Source organism: Mobula hypostoma, chromosome 13, assembly GCF_963921235.1.
Source record: "Mobula hypostoma chromosome 13, sMobHyp1.1, whole genome shotgun sequence".
In the NCBI taxonomy this organism is placed as follows: Eukaryota; Metazoa; Chordata; class Chondrichthyes; order Myliobatiformes; family Myliobatidae; genus Mobula; species Mobula hypostoma.
In genome coordinates this window covers 3895143-3922029 of record NC_086109.1, presented here as the reverse complement: position 1 = coordinate 3922029, position 26887 = coordinate 3895143, and the positions used below count along the sequence as shown (strand labels likewise).

Below are 26887 nucleotides of genomic sequence, written 5' to 3'. Positions count from 1 at the left end.
ACGTATTTTGGAATACTTTTCTATGGATACCTACTGAAAGTAAACATAATTTTTAAAAGAAGGATATGTCTTCAGAATTACTCTCTGAAATTCCTTGCCCTGAAATTGATCTGTTTTCACAGTTTCAATTACAAGTGTTTCCAATAAGAACCAAACTCCCAAGGGGAAATGCAATATTGCCTAAGACTGATTTTCAGATTGTTTAATGTGAAATATGATCTTACAAATTGCTGGCGAGAAGCAAATTCAACATTTAACTGCGGTCAGATGTGTTAGAGATGATCTGTACCTACCTTCAGGAATTTATGCAGAAGGAATGCAAACCAATTTGTTAACATTTTCTCAGCCACAGATTCAGTCCTGGGAAGAGAAAGGCCAAGATTCAGAGTCAAAATCAGGTTTATCTTCATGGATATACATTGTGAAATTTATTGTTTTGCAGCAGCAGTACAGACAAAAATTACTGTAAATTAAAATGAGTATAAATTTATATAAAATTAACCAGCAGTGCAAAAAGACAGCAAGTAGTGAGTAGGGTTCATTCATGGGCTCAGCCTCAGCAGTCTTCAGAGATTTCACAAGGATGGTGGTGGCAGGTTCTGGGTGACATTCATCAGTCTGATTCAACCCCACTCATTGAACGCAACCATCAAGGAAAGATGTAACGTCAGGAAATCTCTAGCGTTCTTTGCTCTGGGACTTAGCACCCCCAATGCACTCTGGAGCAGTTCAACTCTTATCAGCCAAACTGTCTGAATCAAATACAATTTGTGTTCTGGGGCGGCATGGTAGCATAGTGATGAGCACAATGCTTTACCATACTAGCAACCCAGGTTCATTTCCCGCCATTGTCTGTGAGGAGTTTGTGAGTTCTCCCCATGACAGTGTTTCTCCAATGCTTCGGTTTCCTCCCACATTCCAAAGATGTACTGGATTGTAGGTTAATTGGTCACTGTAAATGGTCCCGTGGTTAGGCTAGGGTTAAATCGGGGGTTTCTGGGCGCATGACTTGAAGGGCCAGAAGGGCCTATTCTGCGAAGTATCTCAATATATAAACAAAAATAAAAAAGTAACAGCAAACAAAACATTAACAAAAAGAAAAGTTTCTAATTTTTATGTTTATTCCATGCTGTTAAAAGGAAGAAGTTCAAAGTACATTTATTATCGAAGTACTGTATATATATTACATCCAGCCTTGAGATTTGTTTCCTTACAGGCAGCCACAAAACAAAGAAACCCCAACAGAACACATTTAAAAGAAAGACCTAGTGTGCAGAGAAAAGACAAATCGTGCAAACAATAAAAGCAAGCAAATAATATTCAGACATTCCCAAAAGTGAGTCCACAGCCACGAAGCCAGTCATCACTGCAGTCAATTCAAGAGCCCAATAATGGCAGACCGCTACCCCAGTTTAATGCACAGACAAGTAACCGTCATGGAGCAGTGAGCTGAACTGGCCAGTTCCTCGCCTCCAGCCTCGACATCCTGACCTTTTCAATCTGACCCAATGCTTAAATCGTCCAAACCTTGGGTCTTACAAGTGATTCCTTTGATACTCAGCCAGAAGTATACACAGTACAATGAAGTGTTGGATGGGAACAGTGGGCCAGTGAAACAGAGATAGAGTATGCGATGGGGAATTGAGTGTCTTGTTGAAATCAATCTAAAGTTAATGTGATCTGAGTGGAGTTATCGATATCCCATCAGCAGTTGTGTGGAAAATTGAAAGGGTATAGACGATGTTTCCTGTACAAGAATACCCTAGGGCCTCAGAACACAAGGACGTCCTTTTAGAACAGAGATGGGGGGGAATTTCTTCAGCCAGAGGGTGGTGAATCTCTGTAATTCATTGCCACAGATGGCTGTGGAGGACAAGTCATCGCTATATTTAAAGTGAAGGTTGACAGGTTCTTGATTAGTAAGGAAATCAAAGACAGGGCAGGAGAGTAAGGCTGAGAGGGAAAATAAGTCAGCCTTGAGCAAATGGCAGATCAGACTCAATGGGCTGAATGGTCTACATCTGCTTCTATATCTTATGATCTTCTGGAAAGTGGGAGGAAACAAATGTTATGCTAGATACAGCCATCAAAAACACAGAAAACGTGTCCGGTAGCTGTCCGCTCAGACAGAAACATTTTGCCTTAGAACTTGTAGGGTTAAGTGTTGGAGGGAGATTAGTGGGGAGGCATGAATGGATCATGGAGGGAGTGATCACTGGGGAAAGTGGAGTATTTTGGAGTGGAGGGAAGTAAAAATGTGCTTCGTGGTAGGATCTCTTTGGAGATGGCAGAAATTGTTAAGTATGATTTTTTGAACACAGGGGCTAATGGGGTGATAGGCAAAGACAAGAGGAACTCTGTCACTGTTAAGGCGGCGGGAAGATGGGGTGAACACGAATGTCCGGGAAGAGGGGATTGATGTGGGTCAGAGCAGAATCAATGGTGGAGGAAAGGACACCCTGTTGTTTTAAGATGGAGGACATTTCTGATGTTCTGCAAAGGAAAACCTCATTCAGAGAACAGATGCAGTAGAAATGAAGGAACTGAGAAAAGGGAATAGCATTTTTACAGGAGACAGGGTGGGAAATGGTATAGTCTAGATTGGAAACGTGGCTTTTATTTGCTCTTGCTGATCTATCAAAGGCATCATAAAGCTTAAAAACACGCAGTTCCCCACACCATAAGACATAAGAGCAGAATTAGCCCATTTACCCCATCAAGTCTGCTCTGCTATTCCATCATGGCTGATTTATTATCCCTCCCAACCATGTTCTTCTGCCTCCCCCCTGTTACCTTGGGCTCCCTTACTAATTGAGAACCTATCAACCTCCACATCAAATATACCCAATGACTTGACCTCCACCACTGTCCGTGGTAGAGAATTCCACAGACTCACCAAATTCTGACTAAATAAATTCCTCCTCACTTCTGTATCAAGCAATGTCCTTCTATTCTGAGGTTATGCTCACTGGTCTTAGACTCCGTCGCTATAGGAAACATCCTCCCCACATCTACTCTATGTAGGCCTTTCAATATTCAATAAGTTTCAATGGGACTCCCCCTCTGTCCTTCCCCCAGTTCTTCTAAACTCCAGTGAGTACCAGCTCCTCATACATTAACCCTTTCAATTCTGGAATCACTCTCATGAACCTCCTCTGAACTCTCTCCAATGAGAGCACATCTTTCCTTCGATACGGGGGTCAAAACTGCTCACAGTACTCCAAGTGTGGTCTGACCAATGTCTTATCAAACCTCGGCATCACATCCTTGCTTTTATATTCTAGTCCTCTCGAAACAAATTCTAACACATGCTATGAACAAGCATGGTATGGCAACAAGTAAGGAACTAGGAAGAGGAAAATCTTAGTGATGGGTGAGGTACCAGAGAATTGGAGGATAGCCAATGTTGTTGTGCTGTTCAAGAAAGACTCTAAACATAAACAAGGAAGTTATAGGCCTGTGAGCCTGACATCAGTAATGGGAAAGTTACTGAAAGATATTCTGAGGGATCGGATATATAAGATTTTGGATAGACATCTACTGATTAAGGATGGGCAGCATGGCTTTGCGTGTGGTAGGTCACATCTAACCAATCTTATAGTTTTTTCGAGTTAGTTCCCAGGAAAGTTGATGAAGGCAAGGCAGTGAATGTTGTCTGCATGAACTTTAGCAAGGCATTTGACAAGGTCCCGCATGGGAAGTTGGTCAAGAAGGTTCTGTCGTCGCTTGGTATTCAGGATGAGGTAGTAAATTTTACTAGACACTAGCTTTGTGGGAGAAGCCAGAGAGTGGTGGTAGAGGGTTGCTTCTCTGACTGACTAGTGGAGTTCTGGGTCTGTTGTTGTTTATCATCTATATCAATGGTGTGGATGATAAAGTGGTTAACTGGACAGTGGATTTACAGGTGACACCAAGATTGGAAGGTGTAGTGGTCGGCAGGGAAGGCTATCATGGCTTGCAGTGAGAACTGGACCAGCTGGAAAAATGGTGAATGGAATTTAATGCAGACAAATGCAAGGGGTTGCACTTTGGTAGGACCAACCAGGGTAGGCGGTAGACAGCGAATGGTAGGGCTGAGGAGTGCTGTAGAACAAAGGGATCCAGGAATACAGCTACATAATTCAATCACAGGTAGACAGGGTCATAAGGAAAGCTTTTGGCACACTGGCCTTCATAAATCAATGTATTGAGTACAGGAGATGGGATGTTATGTTGAAGTTATATAAGACATTGATGAGGCTGAATTTGGAGTATTGTGTGCAGTTTTGGTCACCCACCAACAGGAAAGAGGTAAACAAGGTTGAAAGAGTACAGAGAAAATTTGCAAGCATGTTGCTGTGTCTGGAGGACCTAAGTCTTAAGGAAAGAATGAAGAGGTTAGGACTTTATTCCTTGGAACATAGAAGACTGGGAGGAGATTTAATAAAGGTATACAAAATTATGAGGGATATAGGTAGGGTAAATGCAAGCAAGCATTTTCCACTCAGGTTGGGAGGGACTAAAACCAGAGGCCATGGCTTAAAGGTGAGAGGTGAAAAGTTTAAGGGGAACATGAGGGGAAACTTCTTCAGTCAGAGGGTGATGAGAGTGTGAATGAGTTGCCAACACAAGTGGACTATGCGAGCTCTATTTCAACATTTAAGAGAAGTATGGATAGGTACATAGATGGTAGGGGTATGGAGGGCTCTGGTCTTGGTGGAGGTCAGTGGGAGTAGGCAGATTCACTGGTTTCAGCATGGATCACATCGGCCGTAGGGCCTGTTTCTGTGCTGTGCTTTTCTATGACTCTATTAGTGTAAACAAATCCACATACCAGGTTCTGACCAGAAGTGACTGTGGCGTTACTTGGATTAACTGTTTTTTTAAGTTCTCAAGGGTATAGCACAGCTCCCACTTGAAGACAACTTTGGCCAGAAGAGCATGCATTAGAAAGATATTGCTTTCAGAGCCTTTCTTCTTGGTGTTTATATTTAATTTTATTGTCAAGGATCTAAGATAGCTCTTGGCCGGGCAAAAGGTCATCTTTGCTCCGAGATTGAAATCCAAGATCTGGTTTGCACAAGTTGTAGCTCAATCCCATTTTCATTTCTATTCATCACCGAGGAAACTATTACATGAATACAAACAGAGTCCCTGCTCCAGGAATAGATGTGAGAGGATATGGCAAGCAGTCAGAGCTGTGATCTAGCCCCTTGACCTAAACACATGCAGAACGTGTGCAGGAGCACAGGTAATGATGCAGACTGTTAAAGCTGCCATCTCTGGTTATTAATATTGCCTTGGAAATCTGCAGACTGAAACTCCATTAAGATGTTAATCTGTGAAAATATCATTCTTTTTCTAAGCTTCTCCTTTCTATTCTAATTCTACTTCTTGCTTAGAGATTCAAATATGCAAATAACCCATGCAGAGGAAAAGACAGAATACAAGTAATATTGGGCTGTCACTGCAAGGCTTGACCTTTGACAAAGAAGGCTGGAGTTGCAGGGTAGAAAATTACATTATAATGTTTTAAATGTAACAGGGAACTGAAAAAGCCACTTACAATCAGTGAAAGCAAATGCTGATTGAGAGAATCCTTTGTCTCTATATTGACTCTTCAAATATATTTTAAAGAATTATTTTATGTCCATTCCCCAATTAACAGGTTGCAAATCATTTTAAACGTCCCCTCTCTAAGGGATATTAGTGAAAGACAAATCGAGTTAGAAGTTATGACTTTGCTCATACTCATTCCAGGATGAATAGTTTATTTTAGTCTAACAGACAAGATTAGCTCTGTCAATGTTTAACAAGGCAGTTAAAGGGGAATTTTTAAAACTTTTATGTGAATGGAGTGGAGATTGTTTTTCTCTAACTAATGATGTACAGCTTTAGAATACAGAGCTTAGAACAGTACAGTACAGTGGTAGTTACCCACCGCTGTCTGTAAAGGGTTTGTACGTCCTCCCTTTAAACATGTGGGTCTCCTCCCACAATCTAAAATTGATAGGTGAATTGGTTATTGCAAATTACTCTGTGATTAGGCTAGGGATAAATCAGAGTAGGCTGGGAGGTGTGGCTCGAAGGGTCAGAAGGCCTATTCTGCGCTGTATCTCAATAAATAAATACCGCAATCATTTGTGCCGAGTGTGGCGTTCGATTTCATTTCCAGGTACATCACGGTAACAGACCCTCCTGACCCAATGAGACTGTGGTGCCCAATTACACCCGTGTGACCAATTAATCTACTAACCAGTACGTCTTTGGACCGTGGGAGGAAACTGGAGCACCTAGAAGAGAGCCATGTGGTCACAGGGAGAACGTAACGAACTCTTTACAGACAGCAATGGGAATCGAACCCGGTTCGCTGTGATGCCTTTCCACAAGATTCAGAAAGAGATCTGAATTTTCTGAAAAGGGACCTACATTTTGAGATGTCAGTTGGAGTTCTTGTCTGTTCCAGCTTAGATAAACCATCCTACACAATGGCAGAGGATCTTCCCAATGCTCCAACCAACATCATCCTGTCACAAATAACCAGGATAGCTATGTTTCCCATTGACCTTGCTGGATGTTATTGCATCAGGCTGGTTGTTTGGCTGTTTTCAAATAGTCTCCGCCTCTCAACCCGACACTACATTCATTGGCTTTATCTCAAACAATAACGAGGTGGCCTGAAGGGAAGAAGTCATCTCTCTGACACAGTGGTGTCAAGAAAACAACCTCTCCCTCAATGTCACAAAAGCAAAGGAGCTGGTTGTAGATTACAGGAGGAATGGTGACGGGCTAACCCCTATTGACGTCAATTGATCTGGGGTTGAGAGGGTAAACAATTTCAAGTTCCTCGGCATCCACTTCAATGAGGACCTCAAATGGTCTGTACACACCAGCTGGGCAGTGAAAAAGGCACAACAGCACCTCTTTCACCTCAGATGGTTGAGGAAGTTTGGTACGGGCCCCCAAATCCTAAGAACTTTCTACAGGGATACAACTGAGAGCATCCTGACTGGCTGCATCACTGCCTGGTATGGGAACTGTATCTCCCTCAATCGCAGGGCTCTGCAGAAAATGGTGCGGACAGCCCAGTGCATCTGTAGCTGTGAACTTCCCGTGATTCAGGACATTTACAAGGTCAGTTGTGTAAAAAGGGGTCTTAGGATCATTGGGGACCCAAGCTATCCCAACCACAATCTATTCCAGCTGCTACGATCCGGGAAGTGGTACTGCAGCATAAAAGCCAGGACCAGCAGTCTCCGGGACAGCTTCTTCCACCAGGCCATCAGAATGATGAACTCACACTGGATTGAGTATACTCTATATTACATCGACTGTTCTATTTATTATAAATTACTATGATTGCACACTGCACATTTAGATGGAGATGTAACGTAAAGATTTTTACTCCTGATGTATGTGAATGATGTAAGAAATAAAGTCAATTCAATTCAATATTCCCAGAACTCTCAGACTCCTGGGAGCGCGCGTCTTGCTAAACCTCTCATGGTCCCAGAGCACTATCAGTAAAGCTCACCAGTGCCTCTGCTTTCTGAGGAGGCTGAGGGAGTTGGACTGTGCACATCTATACTCACAACATTCTGCAGATGCACAGTAGAGAGCATCCTGACATGCTGCATTTGTGCAGGGTACAGAAACTGCCCTGCGGTGAACAGGATGACTCTACAGCAGGGAATCAAAACTGCCCAACGCATCACTGGCCCCAGCCTACCCGCCACCTAGGACATATATACAGAGGGATGCCAATACCATCATGAAGGGTCCCACTGTTTGCCCCACTCCCATCAGGGAGGAGGCTACGTAGCATCTATGCCAAGGGCCACCAGACACAAAAACAGTTACTTTCTCCAAGTAGTAATGCTGATCAGCACCTCCACCCACAAAACTTCCCCTCCACACCCCCAGTCACCACTACTTCATCATTTCCTGTCAGCCATCTTATATAGCCACTCCTGTGCCTAGCATCACTTTATGGACATATAAACAATCTATCTATATAAGCTATCTTATGTATTTAGAATTATTGTGTTTTATTATCAAAGTACATATATGTCACCATATGCAACCCTGAGATTCATTTTCTTGCGGGCATTCTCAATAAATCTATAATAGAATAATAACCATAATAGAATCAATGAAAAACCTCACCAACTTGGGTGCTCAAACACTGTGTAAAAGACAACTAACTGAGCAAATACAAAAAGGAAGAAAATAAATAAATAAATAATTTATCTTATCCTGTGTTTTTTTTGCGCTGCATCGGATTCAGAGTAACAATTATTTTGTTCTCTTTTACACTTGTGTACTGGAAATAGCTTCAAACAATCTTGAACCTTGAAGACGATGGCAGATCGTTATCAAATGTGCTATCAAGCAGCATTTATTTTCTTACTAGTAAGTTGATGACCAGTGTTGAGTTTAGATTCTGACAGGACATCTCATCGCACTTGGCCCAAAGAGAAAAATTCTTGCAGAGAGGTGACCAGGACTACCATAGAAACCATAGAAAAACTACAGCACAGAAACAGGCCTTTTGGCCCTTCTTGGCTGTGCTGAACCGTTTTCTGCCTAGTCCCACTGACCTGCACACGGACCATATCCCTCCATACACCTCCCATTCATGTATCTGTCCAATTTATTCTTAAATGTTAAAAAAGAACCCGCATTTACCACCTCGTCTGGCAGCTCATTCCATACTCCCACCACTCTCTGTGTGAAGAAGCCCCCCCCAATGTTCCCTTTAAACTTCTCCCCCTCACCCTTAACCCATGTCCTCTGGTTTTTTTCTCCCCTTGCCTCAGTGGAAAAAGCCTGCTTGCATTCACTCTATCTATACCCATCATATTTTATATACCTCTATCAAATCTCCCCTCATTCTTCTACGCTCCAGGGAATAAAGTCCTAACCTATTCAATCTTTCTCTGTAACTGAGTTTCTCAAGTCCCGGCAACATCCTTGTAAACCTTCTCTGCACTCTTTCAACCTTATTTATATCCTTCCTGTAATTTGGTGACCAAAACTGAACACAATACTCCAAATTCGGCCTCACCAATGCCTTATACAACCTCATCATAACATTCCAGCTCTTATGCTCAATACTTTGATTAATAAAGGCCAATGTACCAAAAGCTCTCTTTACGACCCTATCTACCTGTGATGCCACTTTTAGGGAATTTTGTATCTGTATTCCCAGATCCCTCTGTTCTACTGCACTCTTCAGTGCCTTACCATTAACCTTGTATGTTCTACCTTGGTTTGTCCTTCCAACGTGCAATACCTCACACTTGTCTGTATAAAACTCCATCTACCATTTTGCAGCCCATTTTTCCAGCTGGTCCAAGTCCCTCTGCAGGCTCTGAAAACCTTCCTCACTGTCTACTACACCTCCAATCTTTGTATCGTTGACATCAAGGCAGCTATCGACACAGTGTGGTTTCTCAGACTGAGACAGAAGTAGGGCATCATGGCAGTGTAGCCATTAGTGTAATGCTATACAGCACCAATGATTGGAAGATCGGAGTTCAATTCCAGCCTGTGACCATGTGTATTTCATCCCTTATTCCACAGATCTACAAGTTAGTAGGGTTAGCAAATTGTGGGCATGCTATGTTGATGTTAGAAGCAGGGCAACATTTGTGAGCTGCCCCCAGCTCATCTGCGGATGTGTTGCTTGTTGATGTAAATGACACATTTCACTGTATACAGCAGTGCTAGAAAGTTTTTGAACCCTGTAGAATTTTCTCTTATTTCTGCATAAATATGACCTAAAATGTGATCACATCTTCACCTAAGTCCTGAAACTAGATGGAGAACCCAATTAAATAAATAACACAAATTACAATATACTTGTTCATTTATTTATTAAGAAAAATGATCCAATATTGCACGTATTTGTTGGAAAAAGTATGTGAACCTCTGAGGTAATGCCTTCTACTGAAGCTATTTGGAGTCATGAGTCCCAATCAATGAGATGAGATTGGAGGTGTGGGTTGTAAAGGTGCCCTGCGCTGTAAAAAGACACACAATGTCAGGTTACTGACAGAGCCTGCTCTTCTCATGAAAGGTCTGTTTATGTGCACCGTGTCTTGATCAAAACAACTTTCAGAAGGCCTTAGAAGAAGAACTGTAGGGATGCCAGACTTGATGGGAAGCTCAGAGACCTCAGCTTGCACCCCGCCTTATGTAGCTGGATCCAAGACTTCCTATCGGATTGCAGACAGCTGGTAAGGATGGGCTCCCTCACCTCTGCCCCTCAACTGCTGTGCGTCTTGCCAGAGCTACCTGTCAGCACACAGTGTGCTGTGTCTCCTCCTTCTCCATCACCAGCCCATCACCCCTCCCGGGGCACAGAATTCTGATGGTAGCTCGCCAGCGATCCTGGCCAGGCTTTCAAGTTGTCCCCAAGTGTAAACCACCTTCTGGGTCTACCCTTCCTCTCCCTGGGATGAAGCCGTTGGAGCTTCTGTTGGCACTTCTATAGCTCTGGGTTTTTAAGGGATGGGGTTGCTAACCCCAGCCCCAATCCTCCTCCTTTTGCAGCCGGGCTTGGGACTGTCCATAGAGGAGTTGGTGGGCTGTGTTGGTTCCGCAGAATCAATTTTCCAAACAGAGGACGATCACTCTGTGATCCAGTAGATACCGTACTGAGTCTTTCCTTATTCTCTTTCTGACTGGCTTTCATTTCACCCCACTCTCACCCCCGCAGAGAATCAGAATTGTTTATAAAATGTAACTCAAAGTGACATACAGAAAGGTGAAATATTATCGGGGTAACTCGGCACATTGAGGGAAAATTTATCTTCTTTCTCCTGGTCAATCATCAACTTCCTTCTATATCAGGGGTTTCCTACCTTTTTTATTGCATGGACCCCTACCATTAATTGAAGGGTCCCTGGAACCCAGGTTGGGAACCCCTGCTTCTGCAACCTACTGATCAGATGCAGAACCAGTTATCAGATGATCAGCTGATTAATCTGTGCAGATCATATCAAATTTACAATGGTTTAGAACGGACGTGGAGGGGATGTTTCCTATGATGGGAGAGTCTAGGACCAGAGGACACAGCCCCAGAATAGAGGGACAGCCATTTAGAATAGAGATGAGGGAGATTTCTTTAGCCAGAGAGTGGTGAATCTGTGGAATTCTTTGCTACAGGCAGCTGTGGAAGCCAAGACTTTAGGCACATTTAAAGCAGAAGTTGATGGATTCTTGATTGGTCAGGGCATGAAGGGGTACAGGCGAAAAGGAGACTGGGGCTGAGGGGAAAATTGGATCAGCCATGATGAAATGGTGGAGCAGACTTGATGGACCAAATGGTCTGATTCTGTTCCTATATATTATGGTCTTATGTTTCGAATATAATCAATAAGATGGAAATATATTATAGATCAGAATTTTCCCAAACTCTTTATGCCATGGAGCTTTACCATTAGCTGAGAGGCCCGTGGACCCGAGTTTGGGAACCCCTGTAACTTATCTGAAAAATTATTAATAATTCCAAAAAGAGAAGGTGGAAGGTCACAGTCTTTTTCCCAGGTTAAGGGAATCTAAAACCAGAGACTGTTAATTTAAGACCATGAGACAGGAGCAGATGCTCAGCCATTCCATCATGGCTGAAAAGGGAAATGGGTCAGATTGATGAAATGGCGGAGCAGACTCGATGGGCAAAATGGTCGAATTCTGCTCCTATATCTTATGGTTTTATGACTGATTTATTATCTCTCTCAACTCTAGTCTCCTCATAACTTTTGACACCCTGACTAATTAAGAACCTATCAACCTCTGTTTTAGATATACCTGATGACTTGGCCATCTGCAGCAACGAATTCCATAGATTCACCACCCTCTGGTTAAAGAAATTCCTCCTCATCTCTGTTCTAAGGGGACATCTTTCTATTCTGAGGCTGTGCCCTGTGGTCCTAGACACCCCTACTATAGGAAATCCCTTTCCGTCCACTCTAGACCCTTCAATACTTGATAGGTTTAAAGAGAGACAGCAACAATTTAAAGCAGCAAGTTTTCCACACAGAGAGGTGATGTGTGTATGGAACGAGCTGCCAGAGGAAGTGGTAGACGTGGGTACAATTACAGTGTGAAAGAGACATTTGGACAGGTACAAGGATAGGAAAGGTTCTGGGTGATATGGACCAAACACAGGCAGATGGGACTGGTGTTATACTTTCACTGCCAGGTTCAGAGAATTCAACAATCCATAATGCCTGATTATTAGCATCATTGTGAGAATAATTTATATGTGAATATAAGAGGCATTTTAACTCATGGTATTGAGGCTTAGGGCAAGTTGAAGTGTCACAGATATTTGACTCCACGGCGGATTGTATGTTGACAGTACTCTACCTGCAGCAGCACTCCCTTCTGTTTCTGTTCAACCAGAGTCAAAACTTATTTGTAGCATTACACAGCTCATTTTTATTTTCATCTAACCCTCAATTTTGGCATTTACGTATAAAGTGAAATGTTTCCCCCAGGCGGCAGTCAAATCTCTCCCAGATGCTATGCTAGAGACTGAAAGGCAAAGCTCACACAAAATCTCAGTGCCTCGATCGCCTTCCTCAGTTAATTGCGATTCAGCTTTGGATGCATCCATTTGATCGTTCCATTTCCTCTTCAGCATCCCTTCGGCCTTCACTGGTGTTTCCTGCTCTCTGTTGTTCAGCTGACTACTCAGAAGTGGAAGAGAAAGCTTGCACCTTCATTTGAAGTAATCAATATTAATTCCAGTGAGCTGCTTGTGCCTCCGTGCGTAGTGAAGGTCACCAGCCTGGTAAAGTTGTATAGCATGTACCAGGAGGAAACTACGTGTCTACCCAAGAGCCTCTTGAACACCTCTACACTCAGGCCCCGCAGACTGCCACCCCGCATACTGCCACCCCGCATACTGCCACCCTGCATACTGCCACCCCGCATGGCGCTGATTCGTTACAACGTGGTTATTCAATTCTTTATTGAAATTTTTAAGAATGATAAAAATTCATTCTAAAGAACACTTAAAACTTCTCAAGAGCGGCTGCCGTTACAGTAAACATTTTTTTCACCCATAATGTCTGGAAAACCTCCAGGGAGGGTAGAACATCCAAGATGTCTTGGGAAAGCATCAGTATGGATGTGAAGTGGCAAGTGATACGGTGTTTGGAAGCTGATGAGCATCTGGTTGGTCTCGGTCCTCTTTGAAATTGGCCACATCGATGATCAGAACAATACAGACAAGATGCAACGATAACCTGAAAGTTACCATCATCGAAGGTGACTCGTTCAAGAAGCCACTTACTTGAAAAAGTGGGAACTAGGACTAAATGTATGGGTAGATGACCAAACAAAACGAAACATGTCCCTAGGCCAGCTGATAATACTGGAAAAGCCAAGAAGCATCTTCAGTCATATTCAAGAAGAAAAAGAAGATACTTTGGTAACATTTGCAGCAGCAGAGGTTGGTTTGATAGATCTAAACAACACAGTAACCTGCGATGAAGCAGCTAGTGCAGACAGCAAGAGCCTTAATAATGAAGAGCTTCGAGAACTGGCAGAGCAGCAGATCCTGGGGGAATCTGAGGACACAAATGGAGTAGAGAAAACACCAGCAATAAACATCACCACAAAATTCCTCAGCACTAGCATCACCAAGATCACAGAAATCATGGACCAGTTCATCGATAATGACCCTGACTGGTAGCGAAGCAGTAAGGCAAAGAGAGGTGTTCTCCACGTGATTTCCTACAACCGAGAACTCCTTCATGAGGGCAAGCTTCAGAAAAGGCAGTCAAATCTCGACATCTACTTGAAGAATCAGCCATATTAGAGGAGGACCCATAGCCTGGTCTCTCCTCTAAGATCTAACCACTTCCCGCCTCCCTCCGCTGCTGCTGTCATGTGTTGCTGCCCCACTGACGTACAGCGTGTTTGTTACTCCACGAACTACTGTGTATACGTAAAATAATATATCATGTATCTCCGGTTTGATGTTTTAATCAGGCACACATGTCCATTTACGTAGTTATAATGACCCCACATGGCACAGATTTACATAGCCCTCCAGCTCCGAGGAACACATCCTCAGTGTGAAGTGGGGTCTGAGTGTGTTGTTTGTCTCCGGCTGCGCTCCTGGCACACATTCCAGGCACCCACTGCTCTCTATGTAAAAAAAACGCTGCCCTGTACATCTCCATTGGACTTTCCCCCTCTCACCTGAAATGCAACACGCTTTTCTGGGCAACCTCCACAAGGACCATGACCTTGTTGTTGGGTTTGGAGGCTTGCGTACCTCAATGACCTGGAGAGCCATGTTGGCTGGAGTCGGGGTTTTGTGCTTTGGCTCTTGGTAGGGTCAGCCATGCCAAACAGGTCAAAGGGTGGGTCCACTGCTCCTCCAGATTTGGGGGTTCAGCTCAGGGCTAACAACCCTGACTGGTAAAACAAAATTGTTATGGAAACAGCAATGAAGAATCCTTCTATGCCTGAGTGTGACGGTATTCCTGGGACTTGGATGACTGACAGTGGTGAAAACTGAGAGGAAGCTACTGACACGATGAAGGAAGTCCTGAGATGGAGGACCTCCATTGCTGCCCTAAACATCAGGGGTATATCAGGCAGTAAATAAGTTTCTGGGCAATATATTGTTTTTGTAAAATAATTTTTTAAAAAGGAAATCATGAATTTCCCATAATTCCAATTCAATCCTTTCACCCAATAAATCTACTTCTAAATTATTGGGCAACACTTCTGAATGATATCTAAATGATTACCCAACAGTATAATTAAGTTGTACTGGGCAGTGTACCATCCTTCAATCCTGACAGTGTTCATGAACCAAAGATTGACACCCTTGCCAGAGGCTAAAACATCTGTGACAGCAAATATTCTATATTTCCCTGCCCAGTGGAAAAATAACACCAATTTTCTTTCAAGATTGTGCTCACCACAACTAAATGAGCAGTTTTAATCACAAACATGTTTTTCTCAGATTAAACACCCCCACCACAGTTCCCATTATTCCGGAACTGAACATACGTTGAAACTTTTCACACAGGCTCAAATGAACATTGGTGCTCTTTGCAGGGAAACCATTCGAGAATACCTTAGCTCTGAGGCATCCCCACATTTGAGCTGAGAAGCCACAGCAAACATTCAGCAGAACACAGAGTGGTTCTGCATCTGCCTTCAATTAAAAATTGGCATTAGCATGTCTGCACACTGCAGAGGTCACTCTTGAAGCTAGAGAGAGCGTCAAAGACATGATGCACTGCATCCTTACTAAGCGGCAGAAACAAGTGACGCAAGATTGAGTGGACAACCAGAGACCTTCTATCAAGGTGGAAATTGCAAATACAAGGGGGCATAATTTTAAGGTGATCGGAGGCAAGTATAGGGGGGAAGTCAGAGTTAAGATTTATGCACATAGAGCGGTGACTTCATGGAATGCACTGCCAGGGCTAGTTGGTGGTAGTGGCAGACACATTAGGAAGATTTAAGAGACTCTTAGATAGGCACATGGATGATAGAAAAATGGAGAGCTATGTGGGAGGGAGGCCTTAGATTAGGGGTTCCAAACTTAGGGTCCATGGACCCCTAGGTTAATGGTAGGGGCCCGTGTCATTAACGAAAGCTGGGAACTCGTGGGTTAGACTGATCTTAGAGTGGGTTACAAAGTCTGCACAACATAATGGGTGGTGGTGGAAAGGGAGGGTCGAGCCACCATGAGATCTGTTACACCTTGGAACACGTTCATCTGTGAGAAGAGACCGGTTCCCATCAGGGTCGGGATCCACTGAGGACCGGTGGCATGGGGGAGGGTGGTGGGGCTGTGTGTGGGGCTGTGTGTGGGTGTGTGTGTGGGGCTGTGTGTGGGTGTGTGTGTGGGGCTGTGTGTGGGGCTGTGTGTGGGGCTGTGTGTGGGTGTGTGTGTGGGGCTGTGTGTGGGGCTGTGTGTGGGGCTGTGTGTGGGTGTGTGTGTGGGGCTGTGTGTGGGGCTGTGTGTGGGGCTGTGTGTGGGTGTGTGTGTGGGGCTGTGTGTGGGGCTGTGTGTGGGGGTGTGGGGCTGTGTGTGGGGCTGTGTGTGGGTGTGTGTGTGGGGCTGTGTGTGGGGCTGTGTGTGGGTGTGTGTGTGGGGCTGTGTGTGGGGCTGTGTGTGGGGGTGTGTGTGGGGGTGTGTGTGGGGCTGTGTGTGGGGGTGTGGAGATGTGGGTGGGGCTGTGTGTGGGTGTGTGTGTGGGGGTGTGTGTGGGGCTGTGTGTGGGGCTGTGTGTGGGTGTGTGTGTGGGGGTGTGTGTGGGGCTGTGTGTGGGGCTGTGTGTGGGGCTGTGTGTGGGTGTGTGTGTGGGGCTGTGTGTGGGGGTGTGGAGATGTGGGTGGGGCTGTGTGTGGGTGTGTGGAGTTTGTGAGGGGGAGGGTGGTGATGTGGGTGGGGCTGTGGAGTTTGTGAGGGGGAGGGTGGTGATGTGGGTGGGGCTGTGCGTGGGTCAGTGGTTTGTGTGGGGGGTGTTGGGGAGATGTGGATGGGGCTGTATGAGGGTGTATGAAGTTTGTGAGGGGGAGGGTGGTGAAGATGTGGGTGGGGCTGTGTGTGGGGGTGTGGAGTTTATGTGGGGGAGGATGGTGGGGCTGTGTGGGGGTGTGGAGTTTGTGTGGGGGAGGTGTTGGTGAGATGTGAGTGGGGCTGTACGTGGGTGTGTGGGGGAGGGTGGTGGAGATGTGGGTGGGGCTGTGTGGGTGTGTGGAGGAGGGTAGGGTAGGTTTTGGGGAGAGTGGTGTGGATTGTGGGTTCTTGTTATTCTAATTACCTCACATTACTTCGGCTGTAAGAAGATCAGAACCAGGAGCAGGAGACCATTCAGCCCATTGAGTTGCTCCGTGCCTCATCAAGGTCATGGCTGAACTTTTACCTCAGTGCTTCTTCCCACATCAGCTCCGTGTCCCTCGATTCCCATCAACCTCTTCCTTAAATAATTCAAGGAATCAGGCCTAGTGTGGATGGGTATCAGACATGTTGTCTGACTGTTAAACCATTACACTAACCCCAGGAAAGAGATTCAATTTTGCCTCCTCCCCTCCCTATTCTGTGACTGAAAACTAACTTATTTTCTCCCCGTTCCAGTTCTGATTAAGTGTTCTGTACCTGAAATATTAACTGTGCCTCTCTTCACAGATGCTGGCTGACCTGCTGAATATTTCCAGCACTTTGTGTGTTTTAGACTTCCTGCATCTGTACAGAGTTCACTCATTATCAAAGAACCACGTACAACCCTGAGATTCATTTTCTTGTGGGCATTCACTTCTTCCCTATTGTTATTGCATTGCAGGTTACTGCCGCTGCAAAGACGACAAATTTCACAAACGTTTCTCTTCTGTTTCCGAGGCTGGTGGTCCCGGTGTGGATGCTACATAGCCTCCTCCTTGATGGGAGTGGGACAAACAGAGATGCATTCCTCTGCTGATCGCTGAACAGACGTATAGGAGGAGCTGAGCATAAGAAAAGGCGAAGCATTTCCGTTACCGCACAGCCTCGAAGGAAGAGCAGTTGTCTGTACCTCCCACCGTTCTGCATGGGTTTCTTCCAGGTTCTCTGGTTTCCTCCCACCTTCCCAGGACGCACAGGCTTGGCTCCGTGAGTTGTGGGCGCGCTACGTGGCGCGGGAAGCGTAGCGACACTTGTGGGCTGTCGAGCAAAATCCTTGCTGATTTGATTTCATGCACTGACTGCATTTTGCTGTATGTTTCAACGTGCAAATAAAGCTAATCTTTATCTTTGTTTTACTCTTCCCGAACACGTGGGTCTGTCCTTTACCATCCATCACTGACAGACTTTGATGCAAGAGACACTTCATCCTTTTGAGACGAGTTGCCACGGTAATTAGCGAGCTGTTTATTTTTCATGTTGTAATACATTATGCATATTGCACGACACAGTGACACATCGATCTCTTGTCAAATGACAGAAAGCAGCTCTTGGACTAAACATCACACTCTGCTGTCAGGATGTCAACCTGTGCCCTTTCCAAATGGAGACGCCTGACTGCATGTGGAACCCCGGTTAGCGCGACGCAGTTACAGCCCGGGGCATGCCAGGGTTCAGAGCTCAATTCCGGTGCCATTTTGTGAGGAGTCTCTGTACGTCCTCCCCGTAAAATGTATGAGCCTTCTCTGTGTCCCTCAGTTTCCTCGCACAGTCCAAATACTTACCGGGTAGGTTTATTAGTCATTGTACAATGTCCCGTGGTTGGGTGAGGGTTAATTGGATTTGTCGGGTGGTGTGGCTCGTAGGGCTGGAAGGGCCCACTCCACACTGTAATGCTAAATAAATAAACATTTTGATATTTATTAAGCTATGATATGAAAAATAAAACAAATTAATTTTTCCTTTAATTGAATTGCTTCTCTATTTTTATCTGATTTACATCCTTAAGATCGATTCCATAATCTGTTGAAGCTCCAGCGACACAGAGCAAAGCCAACCATAGGGTTCTCCTCAGAGCAGGCACCTTGTTGCCTGGTAACAAATCCAAGAATTGACATATTCCGCTGGAGCAGACAGGATTGGAATTCCATACAGCACTTCCTTGTTGGAAAGCAAATACATGCTAACTTCGCGTCTCAAAAAAAGAAGCATGTATGGATTATCCAAGGTTCTCTGGTGTGGGGAACTGCTGCACATATTGAACACGTCCTTGCAACAATCTATTCCTTTCCCAGATATTCAAAAGAACAAGCTACTCCTGTACTCTTGTTGAAAGAGTAGCAGAGCAAAGCCTCTCATGGACTGTCTGTCCCACTCCCATCAGGGAGGAGGCTACGTAGCATCCACGTCAGGGCAGCCAAACTCAAAAACACTACTTTCCCCAAGCAGTAAGGCTGATCAACACCTCCACACCCCCACCTCCACTACTTTATCCTTTCCTGTCAGAGGCACCTTATGTGCAGACCTAATGCCTAGCGTCACTACATGGCAGTACAATTAATCTATGTGTACAAGCTATTTTATTTATTTATATGTATTGTATTTTTAATTATTGTACTCTTTATCCTACTGTGTTTTATTTCTGGTGCTGCATCAGATCCGGTGTAACAATTTTTTGTTCACCTTTACGCTTGTGCACTGGAAATGACATTAAGCAATCTTGAATCTGGCTCTGCATTTGCAATGTGCTTCTTACCTTTGAGCTAACTCACTGGATATCCAATTAAAAGGTGTAAAGATTCCTCCAGATGCAGATTTATTCAGATTAATTTATTTATCAGGTGGCATTGAAATGTACTGTTTGCATTAACGACCCAAGGGGGCCGCCCACAGTGCCAACACAGCATGTACAGTCCCCCATTCTGCTCTGTTATTGAACACAGAACAGTACGCAGCACAGGAACAAACTCTTCAGTCCATAACATCCGCACTGACTATGATGCCAAACGTGTCTCCATGCCTCTCAAACATTGCTATTGCATCCCTCCACTCCGTGTCAAACAAACCTTGCCTCGCACATCTGCTTTAAACTCCCCCTCCCTCTCATCTGAATCAGAATCAGGCTTATTATCACTGGCATGTGTCATGAAATTTGTTAACTTAGCAGCAGCAGTTCAATGCAATACATGATCTAGAAGAAGAAAACAAATAAATAAAGAAGTAAATCAATTACAGTATACATATAATAAATAGATTAAAAACCATGCAAAAACAGAAATAATATATATTTAAAAAATGAGGGTGTGTGCAAGGATTCAATGCCTGTTTAGGAATCGGATGGCAGAGGGGAAGAAGTTCTTGAATCACTGAGTGTGTGCCTTCAGGCTTCTGTACCTCCTACCTGATGGTAACAGTGAGAAAAGAGCATGCCCTGGGTGCTGGAGGTCCTTAATAATGGACACTGCCTTTCTGAGACACCGCTCCTTGAAGATGTCCAAGATGGAGCTGACTAAACTTACAATCCTCTGCAGTTCTTTCGGGCCTGTGCAGTAGCCACCCCACCCCCATACCAGACAGTGATGCTGCCTGTCAGAATCTTATACCTATTCCACTAGTCTTTTGAATCTCCACTTGGAGGAAGAACTTCTGACCATCTACCCTATCTATGCCTCTCATACTGTTATAACCTTCTTTCAGGTCTCCCCTTAGCCTCCAATACTCCAGAGAAAACAACCCAAGTTTGTCCAACCTTTCCTTATAGCAAATACTCTCTAATCCAGGCAACATCCTGGTGAACCTCTTCTGCACACTCTCCAAAGCCTCTGATATCAACTGGAACTACATACAGTACTCAGAGTCAGAATCAGATGCATTATGACTGACATACGGTGTGTTGTGATCATTGTTTTGTGCAGCAGTCCAGTGCAATACATAAAAAAACTACTATAGGTTACTATTGGAAATAAAGATAAAAATAGAGAGGCTCGGTAGTGTGGTGGTTAGCACAACGCTTTACAGTTACCGAGACCCGGGTTCAATTCCCACCACTGCCTGAAAGAGGTTTGTGTGTTCTCCACATGACCACTTGGGTTTCCTCCAGGTGCTCCTGTTTCTTCCCACAGTCCAATGATGTACCAGTTGGTAGATTAATTGGTCATTGTAAATGTCCCTGACTAGGCTAGGATTAAATTGGAGAATTGTTGGGAAGCATGGTTCAAAGGGCTAGAAGAGTCTACTCTGTGCTGAATGTTGATAAATAAATAAAGATTATGCAAAGAGAGCTAAATAGTAAGGTAGTGCTCATGGATTCGTGGACCATTCAGAACTGTGATGGTGGAGGGGAAGAAGCTGTTCCTAAAAAGTTGAGTTTGGGTCTTCATTGTCCTGTATCTCTTCCTTGCTAGTAGTGATAAGAAGTGGGCATGTCCCAGATGGTGAGGGTCCTCAATGAGGTCTGCCACCTTTCTGAGGCATCGTCTTTTGAAGATGTCCCTAATGGTGGAGAATCTGCAACCCACTGCAGCTGTTTTTGGTCCTGTGCATTGGCTGGCGAGGGCCTCTATTGAAGGAAGTTTGAGACACTCCCTCCCTCTGCTAGCCTGCAGGGCACCCTTGGGCAAGGATAGCACTTGCTTAGCACCCCCGAGAGATTTGCCAAGAACAAACATTGTCATGGAAAGACCATGACCATCCATGTCATATGACACGGTACATAAAGAACGAATGAACGAGCATTGGAGCCTCCACACCGGGCTCTGGTGCAATTGGTCTGAAAGTTCTCCATGGTACATCAGTAGAAATGTGTTAGAGTCTTTGGAAACATACCAAATCTCCTTAAACTCCGAATGAATTATAGCTACTGACGTGCCTTCATGATCACAGCAATATGTTAGATCCAGGATAGATTGTCTGGTATGTTGAGACCCAGGAACTTGAAGCTGCTCACTCTTTCCTCGTAGACCCCTCAATAAGTGTTCTCACTTCCCCTTCCAGAAGCCCACAATCAATCCCTTGATCTTACTTACTTCAAGAGTGGCTGAACTAAAGGTTGATACAGTTGCAACATGATTTGGCAGTTTATGTACTCAATGCTGCAGCCAATGATAGCAAGCATGCCATACTGATACTCCTTTATCATCCAACCTACTTCAGTTGCCACTTTAGGGAGGAATGGACTTGCAACCCAAGACCCCTCTGTGCATCACAGCTCCTAAAGGTCCTGCCATTTACTGCATACCTGCCTCTTACAACTAGAGGTCATGTGTTAAGGGTGAAAGGTGAAATGTTTAAGGGGAGCAGGAGGGGAAACCTCTTCACTCAGAGGATGGTGAGAGTGTGGAACGAGCTTCCAGTGCAAGTGGTGCATGCAAGCTCAATTTCAATGTTTAAGAGGAGTTTGGACAGGTACATGGATGGAGGTGGATGGAGGTGTATGGAGGGGTATGGTCCAGGTGCAGGTCACTGGCATGTTAAATGGCTTGGCCAGGACTAGAAGGGCCAAAGGGTCTATTTCTGTGCTGTATTTTTCTATGATTCTATATGACCTCCAAAAGTATAGCACCTCATACTATTTCAGCATTTCTCCGTATCCACAAGTCTACCAAACTCCAGCTGCCATTTCTCCATCTCTACAAGTCAGCTAACTTTCATGTTGTCGGCAAACGTTCAAAATCAAATAGTCCACTAACGTACAACCTCGCCCAAGAGCATTACTCTTACCTGCGAAGCAGCAGTTTGGGGTGGTTCTTGCTCTCGAGGTTTTTCTCGATCAGGTCAGACAACAGGTGTTTCAGCACGTCCGTGGCGTACTCTAGCTTTCCCTGAAGTGCTGTCATGATCAGAGATGCCACATTCCCTCGGTCCCTCATGGAGAAACTCCTCTGTAACTCCAGCGTCCGAATGAATGTTAACAGGAAGGTTTTGTTGTTGATGAGTTGCCCAAAGAGTTTGAGAGCTTTCTCCACACTCTGCTGCCCATTCCCTGGGACCTGGCACACAGTGAGAAGTAACATGAGTTCACCTCATTATGGACAACACCAGCCATTTGTGTCAGAGCAGTGATGTACAGTTGCAAGAAAAAGTTTGTTAACTCTTTGCAATTACCTGGTTTTCTACATTACTCATAATATATGGTCTGATCTTCATCTAAGTCACAATAATAGACAAACACAATCCACCTAAACTATCAGCACATAAACAATTGTACTTTTCTCGTCTTTATTGAACACATTGTTTAATCATTCACTGTCCAGACTGGAAAAGAAATGTGAACCCCTGAATTTAATAACTGGTAGAACCTCCTTTAGCAGCAATAACCTCCACCAAGCATTTCCTGTAACTGCTAATCAGACTTGCATGGTGGCAAGGAGGAATTTTAGACCACTTCTCCATACAAAACTGTTTCAGTTCATCAATATTTTTGGGATATCTTGCATGAACAGCCACCTTCAGGTCATGCTACAGCATCTCCATTGTGTTATGGTCTAGACTCCGACTTGGCCATTCCTAAACATAAATTTCTCTTACTGTAGACTGATGAACATTCAGGTCTTTAGAAATGCTTTTTTTTTTGCCTTTTTCAGTTTCTTGCATCTCTACAATCCTTCTTCTAGATCCTCTGAAAGTTGTTTTGATCGTGGAATGGTGCACATAAACAGATCTTTCTTGAGAAGAGCAGACTGTCAGTAACCTGACATTGTGTGTCTTCGTTATAAGGTAGGGCACCTCCACAACCCACACCTCCAGTTTCAACACAATTGGAACACCTGACACCAAACAGCTTTTGTAGAAGGCATTACCATAGATACTCACAGACCTTTTTTTGAACCTAGACTGCGATTGTTTAAATGGTGTGCCCAGTATTGATGAGAAGTACAGTTGTTTGTGTGTTATTGAGTGAGTGAACGAGTAAGTGAGGCCTCCGTCGGTCAGGGCGATCATGGATGTTACGTCCTAGCTGTCTAGATACGCAAACCTGGGCAGTACGATACGGGGAGCAAGCTGTTGCCCACGTCGCAAGCTCCCCTCTCCACACATCTGATGAACCCAAAAGTGGCAGAGACCATCACAGTTTGGTACCAGCACAGTTGCAGGAATTGCCAGTCAGCATTAAACTCAATGTAGGACTGCCTTAGCTCCAGATTTTTCCCTCGGAGTTTACTCCCGAAGCCTTCCTCATGGGTGGGTGTAGCCGCAAAGCGGCGGAGATTTGAGATCAGAGTTTTCCTTCTGCTAGATGAGCTGCCAACTGTGGCTGACAAGCCCCATCTGCTCAAAGCGACGGGTTTTAAGGCACCAGTAACCTACCTTTGTCCCTTCTCCTGTTAATAGAAATGGTTGTTGTAGCCAGTGGTGGTAATGGACAAGTTCCCACTATTTAGTAAATGCTCCCAATAACATCCACTTCAAGTAGCCTCTGGCAACTAAGTCCAGCTCCTGGCCTTCACAAGTGTGTTATTATTTTAGGCAGATTGTGCTTGTCTATTATTGTGACTTAGATGAATATCAGACACATTTTATGAGTAATTAGTGCAGAAAACCAGGTAATGGCAAAGGGTTGACAAACCTTTCCTTGCAGCTGTATGCACTGCAGATTTTTCACTCACTCAGACCTACAGCCATACTCTGATATTGGAAGTGCTTGGGGCAGCTGGAGTGCCACCTTTGGGCAGATATGGGATGGATATGCTGAGGGCAGGCTTCAGCATCAGGAGGACAATGACTGGGTGTGATTGATACCCTGATGCAGCTTACAATGTGGGACAGGGAGGGACAGCTGCTCCTCGAATTCCACGAGGCATTGTCCAGCTCGCTACGTTGCACCAGGGTCAGTGGTTGGCAGAGTGTGGAAGAATCTCCAGCCGGATGACAGCCCTGGGGAATGAGGACTACCAGTGAATGCTTGGCTCCTTGGGGAACACAGTTCCTTGCTGACAATAGTGTCATGGAACAAGGACCTTAGATGATAACAGGTTACTGGGAATGTGTGCCTGGCGGTGGGGGACGGTGAGGAAGTGAAGACCACAAGGGACATCGGTTCCAGGGAAATGAAGCTCCCTTGGAATGTGTGGTCCTGGTGGGTGGGGGTGGGGTGGGGTGGTAGGTTGGAATCATGGATACCAGGAGACTGGGAACCTTGACTGGTCCCGCACAGAGTATACTGGAATAACTTACTGCTCGGCTGGGCTGATTAATGAACAAATTCAAAGAACGACCATACCTCCAGCTCTCGGAGAACAGGATGGTCCTCAATCCCTGGGAACAAAACCCTCATTGCATATGTCCTGTAGTCGAGGTACGGAATCCCGGCGCGGTCCAGGTCACTGGTTAACTCATTAATATCGGTCTGAAGTTCCGCAAAGGCTGTCAAACGAAACAGACAAGTACATCATGGGGCTGGTAGTCTGGTTCGACTTTCTTCTATCTAGACCGCCAGTTCAGCATTGAGAATTCTCTGCAGTGGAAACATTTCAGTAAAACTTTACAGTAGATACAAGCTTTAGAGAAGGTGCAGTAGGGATTTTACCAGGATGTTATCTGGATTAGAAAGCATGTTTTATGAGATAAGGTTAAGAAAGCTCAAGCTTTTCTCTTTGGAGTGAAGGAGGATGAGAGGTGACTTGATGAGAGGCGTAGATTGAGTGAACAGCAGGAGACTTTTCTCCAGGGCAGAAATGGCTAAAGTCAGGGGCATCACTTTAGGGTGATTGGAGGAGAGTACTGTAAAAGGGGGATGTCAGAGGTAAGTTTTTTTCACACAGAGAGTAATGAATGTTTGGAATGCCCTGCTAGGGGTGGTAGTAGAGGCAGATAGATTAGGGATATTTAAAAAACTCTTAAGTGTGTACATGGATGTGGGATGGAAGGGTAAGGTTGATCTTGGAGTAGGTTAAAAGGTCGGCACAACATTTTGGGCCCAAAGGACTGTACTGTGCTATGTTACAATAGGTTACACACAGCAGACAAATGATATGTTCGATGTATATCAACTGTAGTAATAAGATCTTCAATGCCAGTGACTTGCTCATACTGCAAGATGCCATTAGCCATCCCCAGCTGCTGGCGTGAACTGAACAGAACAAACTCTGATGAGACTAATCAATCCATATTTAGCCTTGCTGTCCTTGGGTTGAGAGCAAATTGGAACACCTCAGAGACACAGGCTGACTTAATAAAGGGATATGAATAGAGAGGGCTTGCTGGTTTTCCAATCCATGTACACACGTAGAGCCAAAGCTGCCATCAACACAATTCCAGTTTATAGCTGTTCCTCTTCAGACAGTCAGCAGGTTCATAGGCACAGAGAGCATTGCATCAAACCGCCCCGAGGGCAGCTCCCCAAGGTACCAACAGTGATGCAGATCTACACCAGTCCTACCTGCCTGTGTTTGGTCCATATCACCCGGAACCTTTCCTATCCACAAACCTGTCCAAATGTCTCTTACACATTGCAGTTGTCTACCACTTCCTCTGGCAGCTTGTTCCATACACACATCACCTCTCTGTGAGGAAAACTTGCCTCCTTAAATTATTACCTTCTCTCTTTAAACCCACTGAATATTGAAAGATCTAGAGCTGGCATGGAGAGGAATTTCCTATTACGTGGAGTCTAGGACCAGAGGGCATAGCCTCAAAATAGGAAGACATCCCCTTAGAACAGAGATGAGGAGGAATTTCTTTAACCAGAGGGTAATGAATCTGTGGAATTTATTGCCACAAATGGTTGTGGAGGCCAATTTATTGTGTATATCTAAAAGAGAGGTTGATAGATTCTTGACTAGTCAGGGTGTCAAAGGTTACGAGGAAAAGCGAGTTCCGTGAGATAATAAATCATTCATATGACTATAAGATAAAGGAGCAGAATTCAGCCATTTGACCCACTGAGTCTGCTCCACCATTTCATCTTGGTTGATCTATTTCCCTTTTCAGCCATGATGGAATGGCTGAGCATCTTGATCTGCTCCTATTTCATGGTTTTACACTTGCAGTCTCTGGTTTTAGATTCCCCTAACCTGTGACCTTCCACCTTATCTTCGCCCCATCTATCAGGTCACCTCTCAGCCTTCTTCGTTCTACGAGAAAAAGTCACAGCCTCCTACCTCTCTGATTAAGTCCCAGAAACATTCTGGTGAATTTTTTCTGCATCCTCCTAGTTCAAACATATAATTTCTATAGTGTGGCACCCAGAGCTGAAATACGCCAACAATTTACATGACATACTAACTTCTATAGTTGATGTAAGTGCCTTCTTCACCTCTCTGCCTACCGTGTTGCCACTTTCATGGAAATGGACACTTATTGAAGTCAATAATCAACTCCTTGGTCTTGCTGACATCAAATATGAGGTTATTGTTATGGCACCACAGTCAGATTTTCAATCTCCCTCCTATCTGTTGATTCATCACCACCCACCACCTTTGATTCGGCCTACGATGGTGTTGTCAGCAAATGTAAATGTGGTATTGGAGATGTGCTTAGCCTCAA

The 26887-nt window shown here is 44.6% G+C and overlaps 1 protein-coding gene across 2 annotated transcripts in view; it reads right to left on the bottom strand.

The window, feature by feature from the left end:
* The window catches only part of LOC134355368 (plexin-A2-like), a 560952-nt gene that overhangs the window by 43540 nt on the left and 490525 nt on the right, over positions 1 to 26887 (bottom strand). For both annotated transcript variants that reach the window (XM_063065148.1, XM_063065149.1), the window contains exons 21-23: positions 24624 to 24766; positions 22124 to 22392; positions 294 to 360 (exon numbers count right to left, since the gene is read on the bottom strand). In XM_063065148.1, the coding sequence (XP_062921218.1) occupies positions 294 to 360; positions 22124 to 22392; positions 24624 to 24766 (479 nt within the window). The remainder of the gene's footprint in view (positions 1 to 293; positions 361 to 22123; positions 22393 to 24623; positions 24767 to 26887) is intronic.